Raw genomic sequence first — 23,994 nt, forward strand, 5'->3', positions numbered from 1 at the left:
TGGAGTCAAAAATCTGAAACATGTTTAGACTAAGGGGGAGCATGTTGGGGATATTATCTAAACATGTTTCATCTGTTTATCTGTTTTTATTATGTTTGAATAAATCAACTAAGCGTTGTAGTAGGAGTAGTAGATTAAGGTTGTTGCGTTTCAGTAGGCTTCGTGGAAAGAGTTTGCGTTTCAGCTGGTCTCTTTAAATAAGCTGTGTACTCTTCTTCATTATTAATCCCAATTGTAGTGTTTTATTCAGAGTATCATTTACTTGTTATCTCAGATTATTATTTAGTACTTACAGCTTTTGCCAAGCATTTGTGTTCGAAGAATAGACCTCAACATAAATTTCTTCACAATCTCGAGCATAGTATTTCCGGTGTGAAAATTTCGGCTTCAATCTCCAAGCAACCCTAAGAATCTTGAAATCGTTGTCAATCTCATCAAAACCAAACCCTAGAGCATCATCATCATCGCAACCAAAGGAGGGGGAGGGAATGCGTTTGGAAAGGTTAGTAGCGGGGTTCCAACAAGTTTATCACGAAATATTGATGGAAAATGAGGTGTACTGACAAGTTGCTGAGTACCGAGGTTGATGAGTGAAATTGATTTATTTCCATTGGCGTAAGTGCGGACGATGTGTAGAACGTCATTTTCTTCGGCGGCTGTGATTGCAAGGTGAGCTTTAGGGAAATTAGGGCTTGAAATGAGGGCGAGCCACGATTTGCAAACCAATTTTAATTCAACTACAGTCTGTGAAGGAAGGCGCAGCAATATATCTCTTATTAGATCCTCCGGAATAGTCCCCGTAAATCTCCTCATCTTTCAATTGTGTTTGAGATTTAGGCAATTTTGGGCTAGGATGTATTGTATTTGGGATTGTTATTTCTCATAGGCGGCAGCCCCTGCGGCAGCAATGATCGGGGGTAACCTAATTTGTGCCCCTTGCATGGATATAAGATTAACAAGATTGACCAGGTTTACCTAAAAAAGACTTATATTACATTTTATGTTTAAAATTATATTTTTCATGTTTTTAAAAGAAAAAGTTTGTTTTTGTATTTATTTTATCAACCAAAATAATAAATAATTACATTTAAGATTAACTGAAACATAACATTCAATATATTATTTTAAGGTAGTTTTGCAAAAGATAAATATACATATTTATCAAATTTATTAAAGCCATGCTATTTTTTATTCCATAATAGAAAAAGTACGTGTCTTGTTTCGGTATATATTTTTACACTTAAATTTTTATATTACATATAGCATATATGTGTACATATATATTGATATCAATCTATATTATTATATTAAGACCAAATAATGAAAGTTTTGTTGGTAGTTAATCTTGTCACTCAATTTAGTGTCATGTCAAAATTAAAATTTATAATTTACAATATATAAGTGTAAGGTTCGAATCCCACCAGCAACATATTAAAATTAGAATATACATCGCACATATTACATACTAATATGAGTATATAAAATAATTAATTTGATGGTTTAACTCTCAACTTCTTTTAGTGAACAACTTCTTCTCAAACTCTCAAATCTTGTATTTCATGAAGGTAAGAAAAAATAGTTAATTAAAGTGCCATCACTAATATTTAGGTATCATGGGGTCATTCTTTGAGAGAAAGGAAACTTCAAGTTTCTTATTCTAACCGCAGTAGCACTCATATATACTCAAAGATAATGATTAAATTGGCCCGTCTTTGAATATGACTAAACAAAGACCAAACCCAATTGCGGAAATTAATTTGGTAGTTTTACTCTCGACTTTTTTTACTGAACAACTTCCGGAACTCATCAACATATGTTTTTTAAAATTTTAAATTTGTATTTCATGAAAAGCTAAGACAAAATAATTAAATTGTCATCACGAGTATTTAGGTGTGTTGTGACAGTTTTTTAAGAGTGAAGTAACTTCTGATTTCATATTCCGAGTTTGCTTATAAAGTGTTTGATAAATTATTTCTAAGAAATTTCAAGTTATGAACATTTGTTTACCAACATTTTGAGCTTTCTCAAGTACTTTTGGGGTAAATAGAGAGTTATAAAACATATACTCATTGTCCTTTTAAAGGGTTCGATAATTGTTCAAATGATAGTGTTCAGGGCAGAAGTCTTACATCGTCATATTTCATTGTTCATCTCTATAACCATCACCTTTTTTCCGAATCTCAAGTTATTTCTTATAAAGACTTCCTCGATAAAGATCTTTGTATTGCGCTTAGTCTAGTTAAATATTGGTTTTGTGGTAATTGCATGAACATTCTTCGTAAAAATTATAAACATGCTATTGGGAAATCTATCTTACCTCTTACATATGAACTAGATGATTATATTTTCTCTTATATTTGAGCTATTCCTCATAAAATGATTGCTTGGAAGTGATGATAATTTACCCGCTTCTATCTTACCTCTTATATATGAACTAGATGATTAAATTTTCTCTTATATTTGAGGTATTCCTGGTAAAGACCAGTCTTTGAATATGACTAAACAAAGAGTAAACCCGGTTGCGAAAATTAATTTGGTGGTTTTACTCTCACCTTCATTTACTCAACAACTTCCCGAACTCATCAACATATGTATTTCAAAATTTTAAATTTGTATTTCATGAAAAGCTAAGACAAAATAATTAAATTGTCATCACCAGTATTTAGGTGTGTTGTGACAGTTTTTTAAGAGTGAAGTAACTTCTGATTTCTTATTCCGAGTTTGCTTATAAAGTGTTTAATAAATTATTTCTAAGAAATTTAAAGTTATGAACATTTGTTGACTAACATTTTGAGCCTTCTCAAGTACTTTTGGGGTAAATAGAGAGTTATAAAATATATACTCATTGTCCTTTTAAAGGGTTCGATAATTGTTCAAATGATTGTGTTCACGGCAGAGGTCTTACACCGTCATATTTCATTGTTCATCTCTATAACCATCACCTTTTTTTTCCGAATCTCAAGTTATTTCTTATAAAGACTTCCTTGATAAAGATCTTTGTATTGCGCTTAGTCTAGTCAAATATTGGTTTTGTGGTAATTGCATGAACATTCTTCGTAAAAATTATAAACATGCTATTGGGAAATCTATCTTACCTCTTACATATGAACTAGATGATTATATTTTCTCTTATATTTGAGGGATTCCTCATAAAATGATTGCTTGGAAGTGATGATAATTTACCCGCTTCTATCTTACCTCTTACATATGAACTAGATGATTATATTTTCTCTTATATTTGAGGTATTCCTCGTAAAATGATTGCTCGGAAGTGATGATAATTTACCCGCTTCTGAAATTAATATCCAACCACGTGTTTTGGATGCCTCAACTCTTTAAAAGGTATTCTAATATTCTTTTCCATTCTGCATGTAGAAATTTGGATTACATATTCACGGGCTCTTATGTCTGCCTTGGCTATGGTTGTATGTAATAATTCCTCATGTGAAGCTTGAATGCATTTTCTAATTCTACACGCATGTACATTAAGGGTCTTCATACCATGTCATAGAAGCACATTCTCAGTGCTTTGGAAATTTTTTGGTGTGTTAGAGGGGCCTTCAAGCTACTTGACACATTATTTGAAGAGATGTCTCTTCCCTTTCCTCTTAAAATAGAATAAAATCCTATGAGATACTGTTAAGCAGTGTTTAAGAAAATTTATAATGGTCATTGTTCTGCAGCTGTCATGGTTTTGACATCATTTGGTGTTGCACCGGAAAATCTAGAAACTAGGCTTTTCCCGGAAGAGAAACACCCTCATGCACTACTCCCGCATTAACAAGTTCACTCGGTGATAAAATTTCTTTGTAAGGTAGTGCTAAGATTGTTCACAACTTTATTAAATCTTTTCTTAAAGGAACTTCTTGTGGACGAGATAGGATAAGTGCTCAACATTTATTGGATGCTTTTTATGGTGCTGAATCTATTTTGTATAAGGAGCTTCTTATAGTCCCCACTCCACTAATGAAATGGTTGTAAGGTAAATGTCTTCTTTGGTGGAGTTTGTAACAAGTTCTCCCCTAATGCCTTTTCTTAAGGTTGATGGATGAGCGAAACCTATTGCGGTAAGAAACATATTGAGGTGTCTGGTTTTAAAAGTGGCAATGAAGAAGGTTGGTATAGAGATTGCGACTCCCTTGAGAGATTTTCAGTTTGGTTTAGGTATTTCTGGAGGTGCTGAGGCTCTGCTACATGCAGTTTGTCGATTTGTAGAGGCTCTTTTGTCAAACCCAAACTTATCGATGCTATTGGTAGATTTCAAAAATGCCTTGAGTATGATCGATACGGAAAAGAAGTTAGAGGAAGTCGGGGAATGTATCCATCTATTTCCTCTTGGGTAGAATTTCTATATGGACACCAACTAAGCTATTTTTGGGAAATGATTCATCTCGTCATCTTGTGGGATACAACAAGGGGATTCGTTAGGGCTTCTCTTGTTTGATTTTAAGTTACATCCATTAATTCTCAGAATTAGGGATGTTTGCGGTCTTTCGGAACACGCACGGTATATGGATTATGATTCTCAGAATTAGAGTGAATGCAATTAGAAAGGAGTTTCTAATTTACATTAAATATAACTAAGCATAGTGAATGGGAAATCAAGTGATTAAATAAGGTAGGCTTGACACAAGTTCCATGCCTTATGGGTAGAAGAAATTAATTGTACGGTACCTACTCACTGAATAGGTTCTTGGTATTCTAAGTAGTGAATTCGTATTATCCGGAAAATCGCGATATGCTGAGAAGTATCCCTCACGATGTAGAATAAATATAATTAATTAATTAATCATATTTAATGAATTAGAGAATTTATATAAATAATGATAAAATAGTTTTATTATTATTTATTTCTACTACCGGCTTAATATTGAACCTACAGGGTCACACCATAAAAGAGAATGATTTAATGGTGGAGAAATTTATTAATAATGGCTGATAATTATTTATTTATGAAATAAATAATTAATTAGAAAATTTAATAATTGATTAAATGAGATTTAATTGATTATAAATGAATTAAGAAAAAGTTCTTAATATTATTAATTAAGAATTTAATTTTTGGAAATTAAATCAAGTGAGAGAATTATTTCTAAAGTGTTTAGAAAAAGGATTAATAATTAAAAGGAGTTTTAATTATTAGTGAGAATAATAAAGGGTTAATAATAATAATATTTTATGGGAAAATTTTCAGCTGAAAATTTTGCCTATAAATTTACTATTATAGACCCTATTTTTGCCTCAACCAAAAAGATTTACAAAACCATAATTCTCTCCATCTCTTCCTCCTTCATTACATCGTTTTCTTGGTGGATACCGGTGGAGTGCTTCACACTTGAGGAGCAGCTGCTAAGGATCTCCGTTCATCATTTTTGGATCGCCATTAAAGACCTCCATCTTTCCATTAACGTAAAGCTTCTTAAGTTAAACATACTGAACTACGAATTAAATATTATTTTTCGCATGGATCCTGCGGAGGGTTTCATTTTTTTTAAGATTTAAATTTACATTTTCGTTGCATTTATGTGCTAAAGACCCTTCAATGGCATCAGAGCTACTTGTGAAAAGTTTTTAATTCGTTTATGTGTTTAACTATTTTCGATTTATGAGCATGTACGTGATTCGCCATTATTTGATGTTGATATAATATGTTTATATATGTATGGTTTTGAATATATGATATTCATGTGAGTTGTATAATCATAAGATGATTATGTAATCTGTATATATACTCATATATACATGATTTATGTTTGCTCTAATTATGAGAATCATATTAGATACGGATTCTGAATTACTGCAGATTTGCTAAAATCTGGGTCTGGTGTCCGATTTACGCAAACGAATACCCTATTCCATAGGTAAATGAGCGTTTGAATAAAACTGATAGGTAAAGCTATCAACGACTCGTCTGTAAGGAGTTTGACGTCATTTACTGCCCGTAAACAGTGATTCTTGTTTTTCATATTTGATTCTGATTCCAGTAAGTCCTGATATTAAGATCTGAAACTAAACACATCAGATTAGTTATGACATCATAAATATATCTAACACAAGTCTTCCTAGAAGGTTGGTTTTGCTACAAAACAAATTTAATACTTCAAGACATCCTGATTTTTCTTCGACAATGAATGCAACTCCCTGTTGTAACTTGCGAATTTGTATGTCTGATAGGATCTTTTAACGTCAGATATTGTGAGTATAAAAGAAATAAGATAAAGCAGATCATCTTCAAAAATATAAGATATAGTGCCTGTTTCTCGGTTACAGGCCTAAAGCCAAAATTAAATTTAAGGCCCTAGATTCCAAAAACCAAATTTGAAGATTTCTATTTGACGACTAAAGAACTAATCCACCTTAAAATGTATTGTTAACTTGAGAAGGATCTATTTCATTGTTAAAGAACTCCATGAATGAGCTTGAAAAGGTACTTACTGAAGTAGACGTAGAGCGGCCAAATAGTTCTGATCATATCAATGAAAAATATTATTTTAGGTCATCACTCCAACCTGGAAATTTCCCACTAAGCCTAGTCACACTACAGAGCCTGTCGCAATAACCTAGGTATGTTGATAATTTTTTATTATCCAGTAGGCCTTGGTTGTTAGTATCCAAGACCACGTCCCTATGGCCATTCACAATTGCTCTCCGCAAGCCATAAAAATTTATTTGCAGATGATTCTCCATTCCTCATCTCCAGCATTCCTCCTGATAACTATATCAATCTCTGTTAGGTTTCTATTTCAATTTGATAAAAATTGGTCTTGAAGGTTATACTCCTAAAATGTTTCAAAAGTCTCCCACAATAGCCTTAACATATAGCGTATTTCCATATATTTTAGTCTATACTTTAACAAAAAAGATCTGTAGACACATTTAGGTAGTTCACTATCTCTCCTCCAGATCTGTAGATCATAAGTAACATATACTGCAGATAATAAATAGAATATACTACAGATACTAAATAGCATATGCGAGTAGCTTTCGTGAAAAATAAGCTAATAAGGTAGAAGAAAGTCTATTCTAAATGAACCGATGGACTACACACACATAAATTTCTTTCAATGTTACAATTTAAAGAATACTCGAAGAAGGCATGCCTTGAAACAACATTGCGGTGTTGCAAATAGAAACGCTGATATAGATCTAGAAAGAAGCATTGGTAGTGTCTCTAAAGTCCTACAAGCTGAACGAGCTGTTAGCCAAAGATTTAAGAATCTTGATGGAGGTGGTGGCAGTAGTACTTATATTATTATACCATGTCAAACTGGGAGTTGTGTCAAGAACTTCTCTGAGGGAGGAACTGACAGTAAAAAAATGTGAAACATAATGCTGAGATCTTTTATTATAAGAGATGAAGAAATGTCAAAGCCTGAAGGAGCTCAGGTCAGCGTGTGCTAGGAGTTCTTCTCGAATTTTTTTTTCTCTCTCTTGGAGATCTTCCCAACACCACTAAGGTGAGCTCCGTTCTTTTTATTAAACAAGTGGGATATATGTCAATCTGAAGTAGAAATGTTAATAAAAAATGGAAGAATATTGTTTCGAGCTTCACTGTGTGTTTTCACTCTGGCCCTAATATTATAGGAGTATACACAAAATATCCTGTAGTTTATACGAGTCAGAAGTTGAGGGTGACATGTAACAAGTAAAGGTTGTATTACAAGATCTAAAGTAATATACATCCTGTAATTCATAATTTTAGCCAGAATCATCAAATGCAATATACAGTTTACCTTCAAGAAGTAGGCACGGCTTTGAAAACTGCTCTGTTTAACAAATCACTCTTACTGTCTCGGCATTAAATTCTCGTCGGAACTTGAAGCTAAAAGGATTTATGACAGTTATTGCTTCAAGTTAAAAAATACTCCCTCTGTTTTTTATTATATGACGTTTGACTTTTGTGCACACACTTTTAAGTGCTTTGACGTTTGACTTTTGTGCATTCCAGTTGACTTGTTTAAATCCCGCGATTGTAAAAAGGCTCTTGCTATATTTGTAAATTTGACCAAGGTAGAATGATTGCGTGAAATATCTGGCTTCTTTGTTGTCGAGATTGTACAAATACCAACTGTTCTGGTACAGATCAAGTAGGAGATCACCACTATTAAGGTAACCTTGAACAAAGTCAATAGGCAAATTCACATCAATGTTGAAGATTAAAGTCCATGAAGCATCGATTCCACCACCACGAAGACATTCCACATTATCCAACGCCCACAAATTCAACTTATAAATAGGTTGATAATTACTACGCTTATAGATAATGACAGCAATAGAATCCTTGAAGTTGGTGACAAGAGCATGACTATCCATATCATTATAGTTGTTGATGTTACTCATGTTACTATCAAAAGTAGGAACGGTGTAGTTAATACCATTACAAGTAAGGACTTCAGTGTGCAAGTCGAAAGTGATGATGCCATAACATGTAGCCCAATAGAGAAGTCCAGTGTTGACAGTAACATGAAATTCACCAAACTTGTAAGGAAGATCAATAGGTTTATTATCCCCAAGCTATCGCCATGCATTTGTATTCGAAGAATAGACCTCAAAATAAATTTAAACACAATCTTGGGCATCGTATTTCCGGTGTGAAAATTTCAGTTTCAATCTCCAAACAACCCTAAGAATCTTGAAATCGTTGTCAATCTCATCAAAACCAAACCCTAGAGCATCATCATCGCAACGAAAGGAGGGGGAGGGAATGCGTTTGGAAAGGTTAGTAGGGTTCCAAAGGTACATATTAGCACCATTAGTAGAACGAAGACAGACAATACCACAACCACAACCAACAAGTTTATCACGAAATATTGATGGAAAATGAGGTGTACTGACAAGTTGCTGAGTACCGAGGTTGATTAATTTCTATTGACGTAAGTGTGGATGATGTGTAGAACGTCTTTTTCTTCGGCGGCTGTGATTGTAAGGTGAGCTTTAGCGAAATTAGGGCTTAAAATGAGGGCGAGCCACGATTTGCAAACCAATTTTAATTCAACTACGGTCTCTGAAGGAAGGTGCAACAATATATCTCTTATTAGATCCTCCGGAATAGTCCCCGTAGATCTCCTCATCTTTCAACTATGTTTGAGATTTAGGCAATTTAGGGCTGGGATGTATTGTATTTGGGATTGTTATTTGTGCCCCTTGTGTGGATATAAGCTTAACAAGATTGACCAGGTTTACCTAAAAAAGGCTTATATTATATTTTATGTTTAAAATTATGTTTCTCATGTTTTTAAAAGAAAAAGTTTGTTTTTCAATTTATTTTATCAACCAAAATAATAAATAATTACATTTAAGATTAACTGAAACATAACATTCAATATATTATTTTAATGTAGTTTTGCAAAAGACAAATATACATATTTATCAAATTTATTAAAGCCATACTATTTTTTATTCCATAATACAAAAAGTATGTGTCTTGCTTTCCGCATATATTTGTACAGGTAAATTTTTATATTACATATACATATAAGATATATGTGTTCATATATATTGATATCAATCTATAATATTATATAAAGACGAAACAATGAAAAGTAGTTAATCTTGTCACTCAATTTGGCGCTGTTAGATATTTTAGATCAAAATTAAAATTTATAATTTACAATATATAAGTGTAAGGTTCGAGTCACACCAGCAACATATTAGAATTAGAATATACATGGCACATATTACATACTAATACGAATATATAAAATAATTAATTTGATGGTTTCACTCTCAACTTATTTTAATGAACAACTTCTTCTGAAACTCTCGAACTCTAGTTTAAAATTTCAAATTTTGTATTTCATGAAAGGTAAGAAAAAATAATTAACTAAACTTTCATCACTAATATTTAGGTATGATGGGGTCATTCTTTAAGAGAAAAGAAACTTCAAGTTTCTTATTTTAACCGCAACACTCATATATAATCAAAGATAACAATTAAATTGGCCACTCTTTGAATATGACTAAACAAAGAGCAAACCCGATTGCGGAAATTAATTTGTTGTTTTACTCTCACCTTCTTTTACTGAACAACTTCCTGAACTCATCAACATATGTATTTTAAAATTTTAAATTTGTATTTCATGAAAAGCTAATACAAAATAATTAAATTGTCATCACTAGTATTTAGGTGTGTTGGGACAGTTTTTTGAGAGTGAAGTAAATTCTCATTTCTTATTCCGAGTTTGCTTATAAAGTGTTTAATAAATTATTTATAAGAAATTTCAAGTTATAAACATTTGTTGACCAACATTTTGAGCCTTCTCAAGTACTTTTGGGGTAAATAGAGAGTTATAAAATATATACTCATTGTCCTTTTAAAGGGTTTGATAATTGTTCAGATGATAGTGTTCAGGACAGAGGTCTTACACCTTCATAGTTCATTGTTCTTTCAGCTTATGCTTAAGCTGCTTCTTTGTCATTAAGCCTATGTTAACTTCAGCTGGTTTATCCTGTTTTAATTTGACAGAAGTTGACTTTTCTTTTACTTCTGTCTTATAATCTTTCATCTTTTCAGAATCAGACTTAACAATTTTTTCTACAAACTTAACAGGATTTACCTTTGGCTTAACAGTTTGTTTAACAGTAATTGGCTTAATTGTCAAAGTTTCTTTCTCACTTTTATCATCTTCATAACCTAAGCCCTCTTTCCAGTTTACACTACTTAGTATATTCTGAGTTGTTCTGCCAGAGTTAGTCCAAGTTTTGATGATTTCTCTTTCCTTTTATAATTCATTTTTTAGAGATTTATTCAGTTTAGCAATTCATTCTTAACATACAGAGAATCATCTCTTTCTTTCTGAATTTGATGGAGAAAAACTAACTCCTTTTCTAAGTAGTCATTTCTGTTTCTAAGAGCAAGATTTTTAGAAGTTAATCTTTTATTTGTTAAAGTCTGATCTCTAAAACTAATGAACATGGTTTTAAGATATAATCTCAACTCAGTAATATCATCAGTATGAAAAGCAAGAGTTGTTTGAGGTACCTTCAATTCAGCAGTTTCAGAACTGCTATCAGCATTTGCCATCAAGGCATAGTACACCTCTTCTTCAGAATCTGAAGTGTATGCCCAGTTTTTCTTCTTTGTGATAAGTTCCTGGCCTTTATCACTTTTTCCTTTCTTGCAGTCAGGAGAGATGTGACCTCTTTCACCACAATTGTAGCATTTGACATTTGAGTTGTCTCCTCTGTCAGACTTTCCTCCTTTGCCTTCAGACTTTCTGAACCCTTTCTTTTCAGAACTTCCACCTTTCCTGGAAAACTTCTTGCCCTTTCTAAATTTTTTGTAGGCTATCTTTGTGATACCCTTCATCATAAGAGCACACAGCTGCATCATCTCTGCATCAACATCCACTTCAGACAAACTTTCAGTTTCTGAATCATCATCATCAGAATTTGATGATTCTGAATCAAACTTTATGATGAGAGCCTTTTCGTTGCCCCTTTTTGAGACAACCACCTTAGGAGCTTTATCCTCAGCTTTAAGAGCAAATGTCTTTGACTTTCTTCCATGCCTTTTGCTCCTTTGGTCCATATTAAGTTCATGAGTCTTGAGCATACCATATATTTCATCAAGAGTAGTTTCAGTAAGGTCATAGTTGTCTCTTATGGTAGTAGACTTTAAATCCCAATTCTCAAGAAGAGCCAAAAGGAATTTTAGATTTGAATCTTCAAGATCATATTCCTTGTCCACCAGTGACAGAGCATTCAAGAGTTTGGCAAATCTGTCATATAAATCGGTTAATGACACATCAAATTTTGAGTCAAAGTGCTCATACTCCTGAGTGAGTATTGTCTTCCTGTTCTTTTTGATGGCATCAGTTCCCTGGCATCTTGTCTCCAAAGCATCCCATATCTCCTTTGCAGTCTTGCATCCAATTACCCTGTTGACATGACATTGTCAATTGTACTATGCAGCAAATGCCTTACCCTTGTATCCTTGGCAATAGATGAGATGTCTTTAGCTGTATAATCACCTTTCTCCTTTGGTATGACCTTTGCTGGTTGATAAGCAACTACAACAGAGAGCTTGGTAGGCTTATGTGGTCCATCATAAATTCTATCAAGGTATTCTGGATCTGTGGCTTCCCGAAACATAGCCATCTTCACTTTCCATATAGGATACTCAGATGCTCTCAGTATGGGAACCCTAATAGTTTAAATATCGAATGTGGGTTTGATTGTTTTGAGTTTCTTGAGATTTGGTGGGCTTGGGTTAGAGTTTGTGTTTCTTCAGACGTGATTGTAAACTGGATCTTACCGTTTGTATATCAGCAGAGTAGCTCTGATATCACTTGTTAGGTCACACAACAATATAGGAGGGGGTGGAATATAGTGTTTATACAATCAAATCGATTTATCAACACAAGTATGTAACCAGTAATCAAGTATATTCAATATAATAAACTCTGTTACAATAGAACAGTTGTTCTCCTCTCAGTGATGAACAATATCACTAAGAGCTGCTAGGGTTACAATGAATATCTTTTTCTCGTGAATGATAACACATATAGTGTAAACCATAAGCTGTGTTTATATAGTATTACATTTACAAGATATCTTCAAATTGATATGGAATATAATTATGTCTCGTAAAATATATCAATCAGATATTATCTTCTACAAGTCTTCTAGCTGTCGAACTCTTCATGCATATCTTCTATTGTTTTAGTCCAGATCCTCTCCTGTAAATCAGCTGCATTCCTTATCTGAAGTACCCCGCACTTAGTCCTGATATAAATCTCGACGGCCTTAAGTTCTGATATTAAGTTCTGACTTTATTAAGTTCTGATTTCCAGTAAGTCCTGATATTAAGATCTGAAACTAAACACATCATATTAGTTATGACATCATAAATATATTTAACACAAGTCTTCCCAGAAGGTTGGTTTTGCTATCAAAACAAATTTAATACTTCAAGACATCCTGATTTTTCTTCGACAATGAATGCAACTCCCTGTTGTAACTTGCGAATTTGTATGTCTGATAGGATCTTTAACGTCAGATATTCGTGAGTATAAAGAAATAAGATAAAGCGGATCATCTTCAAAAATATAAGATATAGTGCCTGTTTCTCAGTTACAGGCCTAAAGCCAAAATTAAATTTAAGGCCCTAGATTCCAAAAACCAAATTTGAAGATTTCTATTTGACGACTAAAGAACTAATCCACCTTAAAATGTATTGTTAACTTGAGAAGGATCTATGTCATTGTTAAAGAACTCCATGAATGAGCTTGAAAAGGTACTTACTGAAGTAGACGTAGAGCGGCCAAACAGTTCTGATCATATCAATGAAAAATATTATTTTAGGTCATCACTCCAGCCTGGAAATTTCCCACTAAGCCTAGTCACACTACAGAGCCTGTCGCAACAACCTAGGTATGTTGATAATTTTTTACTATCCAGTAGGCCTTGGTTGTTAGTATCCAAGACCACGTCCCTATGGCCATTCACAATTGCTCTCCGCAAGCCATAAAAATTTATTTGCAGATGATTCTCCATTCCTCATCTCCAGCATTCCTCCTGATAACTATATCAATCTCTATTAGGTTTCTATTTCAATTTGATAAAAATTGGTCTTGAAGGTTATACTCCTAAAATGTTTCAAAAGTCTCCCACAATAGCCTTAACATATAGCGTATTTCCATATATTTTAGTCTATGCTTTAACAAAAAAGATCTGTAGACACATTTAGGTAGTTCACTATCTCTCCTCCAGATCTGTATATCATAAGTAACATATACTGCAGATAATAAATAGAATATACTACAGATACTAAATAGCATATGCGAGTAGCTTTCGTGAAAAATAAGCTAATAAGGTAGAAGAAAGTCTATTCTAAATGAACCGATGGACTACACACACATAAATTTCTTTCAATGTTACAATTTAAAGAATACTCGAAGAAGGCATGCCTTGAAACAACATTGCGGTGTTGCAAATAGAAACTGCTGATATAGATCTAGAAAGAAGCATTGGTAGTGTCCTCTAAAGTCCTACAAGCTGAACGAGCTGTCAGCCAAAGATTAAGAATCTTGATGGAGGTGGTGGCAGTAGTACTTATATTATTATACCATGTCAAACTGGGAGTTGTGTTAAGAACTTCTCTGAGGGAGGAACTGACAGTAAAAAAATGTGAAACATAATGCTGAAATCTTTTATTATAAGAGATGAAGAAATATCAAAGCCTGAAGGAGCTCAGGTCAGCGTGTGCTAGGAGTTCTTCTCGAATTTTTTTTTCTCTCTCTTGGAGATCTTCCCAACACCACTAAGGTGAGCTCCGTTCTTTTTATTAAACAAGTGGGATATATGTCAATCTGAAGTAGAAATGTTAATAAAAAATGAAAGAATATTGTTTCGAGCTTCACTGTGTGTTTTCACTCTGGCCCTAATATTATAGAGTATACACAAAATATCCTGTAGTTTATACGAGTCAGAAGTTGAGGGTGACATGTAACAAGTAAAGGTTGTATTACAAGATCTAAAGTAATATACATCCTGTAATTCATAATTTTAGCCAGAATCATCAAATGCAATACGCAGTTTACCTTCAAGAAGTAGGCACGGCTTTGAAAACTGCTCTGTTTAACAAATCACTGTTACTGTCTCGACATTAAATTCTCGTCGGAACTTGAAGCTAAAAGGATTTATGACAGTTATTGCTTCAAGTTAAAAAATACTCCCTCTGTTTTTATTATATGACGTTTGACTTTTGTGCACACACTTTTAAGTGCTTTGACGTTTGACTTTTGTGCATTCCAGTTGACTTGTTTAAATCCCGCGATTGTAAAAAGGCTCTTGCTATATTTGTAAATTTGACCAAGGTAGAATGATTGCGTGAAATATCTGGCTTCTTTGTTGTCGAGATTGTACAAATACCAACTGTTCTGGTACAGATCAAGTAGGAGATCACCACTATTAAGGTAACCTTGAACAAAGTCAATAGGCAAATTCACATCAATGTTGAAGATTAAAGTCCATGAAGCATCGATTCCACCACCACGAAGACATTCCACATTATCCAACGCCCACAAATTTAACTTATAAATAGGTTGATAATTACTACGCTTATAGATAATGACAGCAATAGAATCCTTGAAGTTGGTGACAAGAGCATGACTATCCATATCATTATAGTTGTTGATGTTACTCATGTTACCATCAAAAGTAGGAACGGTGTAGTTAATACCATTACAAGTATGGACTTCAGTGTGCAAGTCGAAAGTGATGATGCCATAACATGTAGCCCAACAGAGAAGTCCAGTGTTGACAGTAACATGAAATTCACCAAACTTGTAAGGAAGATCAGTAGGTTTATTATCCCCAAGCTTTCGCCATGCATTTGTATTCGAAGAATAGACCTCAAAATAAATTTCTACACAATCTTGGGCATCGTATTTCCGGTGTGAAAATTTCGGTTTCAATCTCCAAACAACCCTAAGAATCTTGAAATCGTTGTCAATCTCATCAAAACCAAACCCTAGAGCATCATCATCGCAACGAAAGGAGGGGGAGGGAATGCGTTTGGAAAGGTTAGTAGGGTTCCAAAGGTACATATTAGCACCATTAGTAGAACGAAGACAGACAATACCACAACCACAACCAACAAGTTTATCACGAAATATTGATGGAAAATGAGGTGTACTGACAAGTTGCTGAGTACCGAGGTTGATTTATTTCCATTGACGTAAGTGCGGATGATGTGTAGAACGTCTTTTTCTTCGGCGGCTGTGATTGTAAGGTGAGCTTTAGCGAAATTAGGGCTTAAAATGAGGGCGAGCCACGATTTGCAAACCAATTTTAATTCAACTACGGTCTCTGAAGGAAGGCGCAACAATATATCTCTTATTAGATCCTCCGAAATAGTCCCCGTAGATCTCCTCATCTTTCAATTGTGTTTGAGATTTAGGCAATTTAGGGCTGGGATGTATTGTATTTGGGATTGTTATTTGTGCCCCTTGTGTGGATATAAGATTAACAAGATTGACCAGATTTACCTAAAAAAGGCTTATATTATATTTTATGTTTAAAATTATGTTTTCCATGTTCTTAAAAGAAAAAGTTTGTTTTTCAATTTATTTTATCAACCAAAATAATAAATAATTACATTTAAGATTAACTGAAACATAACATTCAATATATTATTTTAATGTAGTTTTGCAAAAGATAAATATACATATTTATCAAATTTATTAAAGCCATAATATTTTTTATTCCATAATATAAAAAGTATGTGTCTTGCTTCCGCATATATTTGTACAGGTAAATTTTTATATTACATATACATATAAGATATATGTGTTCATATATATTGATATCAATCTATAATATTATATAAAGACGAAACAATGAAAAGTAGTTAATCTTGTCACTCAATTTGGCGCTGTTAGATATTTTAGATCAAAATTAAAATTTATAATTTACAATATATAAGTGTAAGGTACGAGTCACACCAGCAACATATTAGAATTAGAATATACATGGCACATATTACATACTAATACGAATATATAAAATAATTAATTTGATGGTTTCACTCTCAACTTATTTTAATGAACAACTTCTTCTGAAACTCTCGAACTCTAGTTTAAAATTTCAAATCTTGTATTTCATGAAAGGTAAGAAAAAATAATTAACTAAACTTTCATCACTAATATTTAGATATGATGGGGTCATTCTTTAAGAGAAAAGAAACTTCAAGTTTCTTATTTTAACCGCAACACTCATATATAATCAAAGATAACAATTAAATTGGCCAGTCTTTGAATATGACTAAACAAAGAGCAAACCCGGTTGCGGAAATTAATTTGTTGTTTTACTCTCACCTTCTTTTACTGAACAACTTCCCGAACTCATCAACATATGTATTTTAAAATTTTAAATTTGTATTTCATGAAAAGCTAAGACAAAATAATTAAATTGTCATCACTAGTATTTAGGTGTCTTGGGACAGTTTTTTGAGAGTGAAGTAAATTCTCATTTCTTATTCCGAGTTTGCTTATAAAGTGTTTAATAAATTATTTATAAGAAATTTCAAGTTATGAACATTTGTTGACCAGCATTTTGAGCCTTCTCAAGTACTTTTGGGGTAAATAGAGAGTTATAAAATATATACTCATTGTCCTTTTAAAGGGTTTGATAATTGTTCAGATGATAGTGTTCAGGACAGAGGTCTTACACCTTCATATTTCATTGTTCTTTCAGCTTATGCTTAAGCTGCTTCTTTGTCATTAAGCCTATGTTAACTTCAGCTGGTTTATCCTGTTTTAATTTGACAGAAGTTGACTTTTCTTTGACTTCTGTCTTATAATCTTTCATCTTTTCAGAATCAGACTTAACAATTTTTTCTACAAACTTAACAGGATTTACCTTTGGCTTAACAGTTTGTTTAACAGTAATTGGCTTAATTCATTACAAGAAATCTGACCATTTACGACGGTTTTTTTGAACTGAAATCGTCGTAATTGAGCCAATTACGACGGAAAAAAAATCGTCGTTTTTGGTCGAGTAGTAAGTTCATTTTTTCGTCACAAGATAAAATTGCGTCGTAAGTTGGTGAAAGTGGGCCCACAATAACAATTTAATAATAAATAAACTTACGACGAAAATATTCGTCGTATGTTGTTAACATCCGACGGAAAAAATCGTCTTATGTTGTTAACATCCGACGGAAAAAATCGTCAGTTTAAATATTTTGGGACCCACCTTTAATAAATTACTAAAACAATACAATGAACAATCGTCATAAATAACCAAGAATTTCCGTCGTAAGTTTTATTCTCAAAAAGGCTATTCTGGTTCCACCCATTCAACTTTCAAATTAAATTCTAAATACAATTGAATCCCAATTCAACACAAAATTAAAATTTGAATTTTATAACAAGCAATTATGCACACAATTATACAAATCAAAAGTTGAAAATACCATAATTTACATAAATATTCTCATAGCCACAAAACTTCTAGAATAATATTTAACCTTTCGATATGTAATACAAAAATGTAAATACCATTATACAACTGAGCAGTAGTTTCAGGTGCGGTACCAGCAACTTCACTATAATGCGCTTGTTGCACAGGCATGTTGTATGCTTGGGTCTGTCTAGCAGGCACATAGTACACTGGGTATTGCTGCTCAACTGCAGGATGGTGAGAATGTTGTGGTTGCTGGGAAGAATATACACGATAGTATGCTTGCATTGGCACTGCTCCCATGGGAAGATGTTGGACATACTGCGAACCAGCATGAATGAACTGAGGTTGCTGCAACTGTGGATGACGTTGCAGATAATATTGAGTTGGCAACAAATACCTAGAGTCTTGATATTGTTGTTGCATATGCATTCTTGAATCAGTGATCTTCTGTTCAACAGGATTAGTAGTAACCCTACTTTGAACAGGTGCATATTGCACATTTGGGTCTTGATACATCATAGGCCTTTGGCGAGACAATGGGTTTGTAATGCTACTGTCACTACACAAATAAAAAACACAAAAGCTCAACTGATAGCAGTTCAAAGACAACTATAAATACAAACATAATGCAATGCGTTAAATCTCTTAAAAATTAACAACTTGAAACATCAACTTACACTGGGCATTTGAGCAACCTGGCATAATCTAGCAATAACGACTACAATTAACCAGTTTCATAGCATATAGGCACACAATTAAAACATGTATTAATTAAGCACCGTGCACCGTAAACTAGCATATCGAACATTTAATTATGAATATTTTACCCTATACTGCACAAATTTCATTCCATTTTTATTCACTCGACCAAACCCAACTCTATTTAAACCCACTGTCTCCCTTCCTCACATCTCTCTCTCTCTCACCTTAATATATAGAATCTATCTATTTCTCTACTCAATCTATCAAGAAGTTATACCAATCAACTTCAAAACATTTTGCAAGGTTTAACTGTATAAGTCGGAAGATATTTTTATTGAACATTGATCACCTGAATCGAGTGATTGAAAAACCCGCTCATTAGCTGCTGGTGACACTTAGAAAGACATGGATACCCCTTTGCGTTCGTCAGAAAAGACTGTAAAATTAAGTACATGAGAGCAAGTATTAATAACTCAAAACCTTTGCAGAGGCGCAAAGTGCAAAGAGTGTCCATGATTTATACATTTGTATAAATGATGGCTGCTCTAACAGGCTCTCCGAACCAACGCCCAAGTGAATTTGCTGAAGGAAGTGAAGGCCTAATTAACAACAGATACACTTTATAAGATATATTTCAGAATAATATGTATCCTAGTTGCAAACTTTGTAACAGTTATTTACAAAACTTTACTCACGAGATATCAAGTGCAATTGATAACTGGCTATGATGCTCACGTAGAATACGAAAGGAATTCCATAATTCCCAAGAGTCCATCTGTTCTCTCTAAAAGAAAAAACAAGAGCACTTATAAAATGACAGTTAAATGGCATTCATCATATATATATACACAGAAAATTTTGAAAAAAAATTCAGTAAGACGAAAATTACTCTCATCAAGGAAGACATACAATAGTAAGCTATTTTCCTGCTGAAGGCACCCAAACCTAACTCAAAAGATATCTTGAAAAGAGGACCATTTTGGTAATGTACAGCATATACATAATGCTCAAAAGACAAAAGGTATAACTCCCGGATGGTCAAACAGAATAGAAGTTAGAGGCCCTGTAACTGAGAGTGAGTAAGATGTGTTTATCAGTGTCACAACAGCAAGTTTTTTCTAAAAGCTATTATGTCCAACCAAAACAAGCATTGGTAATTAATTAGACTCTTCATTATTAACACTAGACAAAAAATGAACTAGCACGCCATGCTTGCAACCACGCAACATTTATCAGTACGACTACACTTTCCGTAATCCTAAAATCTTAGATTCAATACAAACATCACATTATCCAATATCAAATTCAAATAATTATAAAACCTAATTATCAAATTGAACAGAATAAAAAAAGAGTAATAGGTATTAGTTTATAAAATAAATCAAAAACAACACCAAACAAGATTATAGCCGTAAACACAGACCTCAATATTCATAATCTCTCCCAAAATCGAAGAACTTGTAATCGAATAGCTTCCTTGTTTCTCGAATCTAGGACCACTAATTGGACTCGGTGTATTTTCAAATTCATTTTCGTTTGCTTGAAATTGAAGAGAGTTGTGGTTGTGATTCGACACTGTTACTGATCAAGCTGAGAATAGAACAAGATACATAAAGATAAGGATGGTGTGGCATTGAGAAGGAAGGTGAAGGAGTGCGGGAGGCCGAGATTGTGAGATTTAAAGTTTTGGGGAAGAGTAAGGTTGAGAGAAAATAGGGTTATGATGATTAATGGGCTTATGGGCCGATCCGTTAAATAGCTGGGTTTTTTTTCTATAATTTAGCTGATGTTTTGTTAATAAACGATATTTAACAAATTTAAATAAGATTTTTTTGTCGTTAAATAAGAATGATAAATGTCTAATTAGAAGAAATATTAAGGTACAAAATGATAATTTACTATTTAACATTATATTTATGTTGAATAATACATTCGTTTAATTAAAAAATGCAAAGGTTAACTTAGCAAAAAAAAAAAAAAATGCAAAGGTTTTATCGAAAGTAATGGGGTTCGTGATATAATTTTATTTGGTTTGACATTTTAACAATCAAGCATTAGTTTGACTAGTACGGCTAGCTAATATTTAATCCTGAATGAGTGTTACGACTATTTTAAAAATATTTTTCAACGATCTAACTGTATGGATGTCAATAGATATATATTATAGTAATATAACCAAAATTTCATATCAAACTAATTTTATTTGGTTTGACATTTTAACAGTCAAACATCAGTTTGACTCGTACAACTAACTAGTATTGAATCTTGAATTATTGTTTCGATTATTTTAAAAATATTTTTCAACGATTCAACTTTATGATGTCAATAGATATATATATTAGTTATATAACCAAAATTTTATATCATAATAATTTTATTTGGTTTGACATTTTAACAGTCAAACATCAGTTTGACTCGTACAACTAACTAGTATTGAATCTTGAATTATTGTTTCGATTATTTTAAAAATATTTTTCAACGATTCAACTTTATGATGTCAATAGATATATATATTAGTTATATAACCAAAAGTTTATATCATAATAATTTTATTTGGTTTGACATTTTAACAGTCAAGCATCATTTTGACTAGTACAGCTAACTACTGTTGAATCTTGAATTAGTGTTTCGATTATTTTAAAAATATTTGTCAACGATCCAACCATATGGATGTGAATAGATATATATATTAGTGATGTAACCAAAATTTCATATCAAAATAGTTTTATTTGGTTTGCCATTTTAACAGTTAAACGTTAGTTTGACTAGTACAACTAACTAGTGTTTAATCCTAAATTGGTGTTTCGATTATTTTACTAATATTTTTAAACGATCCAACCGTATGGATGTAAATAGATATATATATATTAGTGATATAACCAAAATTTCATATCAAAATAAATTTATTTGGTTTCACATTTTAACAGTCAAACATTAGTTTGACTAGTACAATTAACTAGTGTTTAGTTCTGAATTTGTGTTACTACTATTTTAAAAATATTTGTCAACGATCTAACCATATGGATGTCAATAGATATATATATATATATTAGTGATATAACCAAAATTTCATATCAAAATAATTTTATATGATTTGTCATTTTAACAGTCAAGTATTAGTTTGACTAGTACGACTAGCTAATGTTTAATCCTGAATTGGTGTTTTGATTATTTTAAAAATATTTTCAAACGATCCAACCGTATGGATTTCAATAGATATATATATTAGTGATATAACCAAAATTTCATATCAAGATAATTTTATTTGGTTTGACATTTTAACATTCAAGCATCAGTTTGACTAGTACACCTAACTAATGTTTACTTCTGAATTTATGTTTTGATTATTTTAAAAATATTTTTCAACGATGATTGCCTTTGGGTTCCGAACTCCATATGGGAAAGGAGCGTTGTTGTTTGCGAGGTCTCGATCATTTACATGGACCCACTTCTCATTCCATTTGTGGGAATTTGAAGGTGTAATCTCCGATTCATATTTCGTCGACCAATCTTTCCTAATTCACATTTTTGTTGAAAGAATTTCTTTTGTAATTCCTTACATAAGGATTCAGAAAATACCGGATCCCCGCCTACACAAGCAAATTGTTGGTATTGACATTTTAACTGTCAAAGATCAGTTTGACTAGTACATGTAAGTAGTGTTTAATCCTGAATTGATGTTTCGATTATTTTAAAAATATTTTTCAACGATCCAACCGTACGGATGTCAAAATATATATATATTAGTGATATAACCAAATTTTCGTATCAAAATAATTTTATTTGGTTTGTCATTTTAACAGTCAATCATCAGTTTGACTGGTACAACTAACTAGTGTTTACTTTTGCATTGATGTTTCGATTATTTAAAAAATATTTTGAATGATCCAACCGTATGGATGTAAATATATATATATATATATTAGTGATATAACCAAAATTTAATGTCAAAATATTTTTATCTGGTTTGCCATTTTAACAGTCAAACATTAGTTTGACTAGTACTGTTAACTAGTGTTTAATCCTGAGTTGATGTTTCGATTATTTTAAAAATATTTTTGAACGATCCAACCCTATGAATGTATATATATATATATGAGTAATATAACCAAAATTTCATATCAAAATAATTTTAGTTGGTTTGCCATTTTAACAGTCAAGCATTAGTTTGACCAGTACAGTTAACTAGTATTTAATTCTAAATCGGTGTTTCGATTATTTTAAAAATATTTTTCAACGATACAACTATATGGATTTCAATTGATATATATTAGTGATATTACAAAAATTAATTGTCAAAATAATTTTATCTGATTTGCCAATTTACCAGTGAAGCATCAGTTGGACTAGTACTGTTAACTAGTGTTTATTCCTAGATTGGTGTTACGATTATTTTAAAAATATTTTTGAACGATCCAACCATATGGATGATTATATATCTATATATATATTAGTGATATAATCAATGTTTCATATTAAATTATTTTATCAAAATATTTATTTTTTTACAGAAATTCTTGAAATGTCGCCCAAACAAATAAATGCTGACATTAATATGGTTGGATCATGAAATAATATTTCTTAAAAATTGAAATTATAAAAAATCATGTGCTAATTTATGACAGAACCCGTCATAAATTATTATCTGCAAAAAAATTGAGAAAAGTCAAATTTACCGCCAAAATTTTGGGGAAAAAGTTAAATTTCCCTCTTTAATAACTTACGACGAATTTTAATTTCCATCGTAAATTGGATGTTCAATATTTTCCCCGCCAAAAATTTGGGAAAAAAGTTAAATTTCCCTCTTTGATAACTTATGACGAATTTTAATTTCCGTCGTAAATTTGACGATCCGATTTTTTCCATCGCACATATTTCGTTGTAAATTTTGATTAAATATTTTTTTTTCAATTTCAAGTTAAAATTTTAATAAAAATTATTAACTTACGACGAAATGTTTAAATCGTCGCAACTTCAAATAATTTTTATTTTGTTTAATCGTGCCGTGCATAATTTTATTAATAAAATACTAAACTTACGACGGTTTTGTGTTTCGTCATAAATAATTACGACGTTTTACTTTTTTCCGTCGTAAGTTGGGCGCACTTTTTTTTTCCGTCGTAAGTTGGCCGTCGTAATTGGCCTATTTTGTTGTAGTGATTGTCAAAGTTTCTTTCTCACTTTTATCATCTTCATAATCTAAGCCCTCTTTCCAGTTTACACTACTTAGTATATTCTGCCAGAGTTAGTCCAAATTTTGATGATTTCTCTTTCCTTTTCTAATTCATTTTTTAGAGATTTATTCAGTTTTAGCAATTCATTCTTAACATACAGAGAATCATCTCTTTCTTTCTGAATTTGATGGAGAAAAACTAACTCCTT

General features: G+C 32.2%; 1 protein-coding gene across 6 annotated transcripts; it reads right to left on the reverse strand.

Moving 5' to 3' along the window:
• Window positions 1-17,843: 17,843 nt before the first annotated feature.
• LOC141704374 (protein arginine N-methyltransferase 5-like) lies at window positions 17,844-20,331 on the reverse strand. Of its 6 annotated transcripts, none has more exons than XM_074507621.1 (6): window positions 20,036-20,331; window positions 19,522-19,681; window positions 19,308-19,387; window positions 19,136-19,211; window positions 18,962-19,048; window positions 17,844-18,469 (listed from the first exon to the last, which is right to left on the reverse strand). In XM_074507621.1, exons 3-6 carry the CDS (start codon window positions 19,385-19,387, stop codon window positions 18,467-18,469), a joined length of 246 nt encoding a protein of 81 aa, XP_074363722.1. In that variant the 5' UTR covers window positions 19,522-19,681; window positions 20,036-20,331; the 3' UTR covers window positions 17,844-18,466. The 6 variants fall into 6 exon arrangements, 5 of the variants coding, with proteins under 5 accessions (XP_074363722.1, XP_074363721.1, XP_074363718.1 ...); XM_074507620.1 differs by having other exon boundaries at window positions 19,308-19,396; XM_074507617.1 differs by having other exon boundaries at window positions 19,308-19,396; window positions 19,502-19,681.
• Between the last annotated feature and the right edge of the window lie 3,663 nt (window positions 20,332-23,994).

Source organism: Apium graveolens, unplaced genomic scaffold, assembly GCF_009905375.1.
Source record: "Apium graveolens cultivar Ventura unplaced genomic scaffold, ASM990537v1 ctg7772, whole genome shotgun sequence".
NCBI lineage: Eukaryota > Viridiplantae > Streptophyta > Magnoliopsida > Apiales > Apiaceae > Apium > Apium graveolens.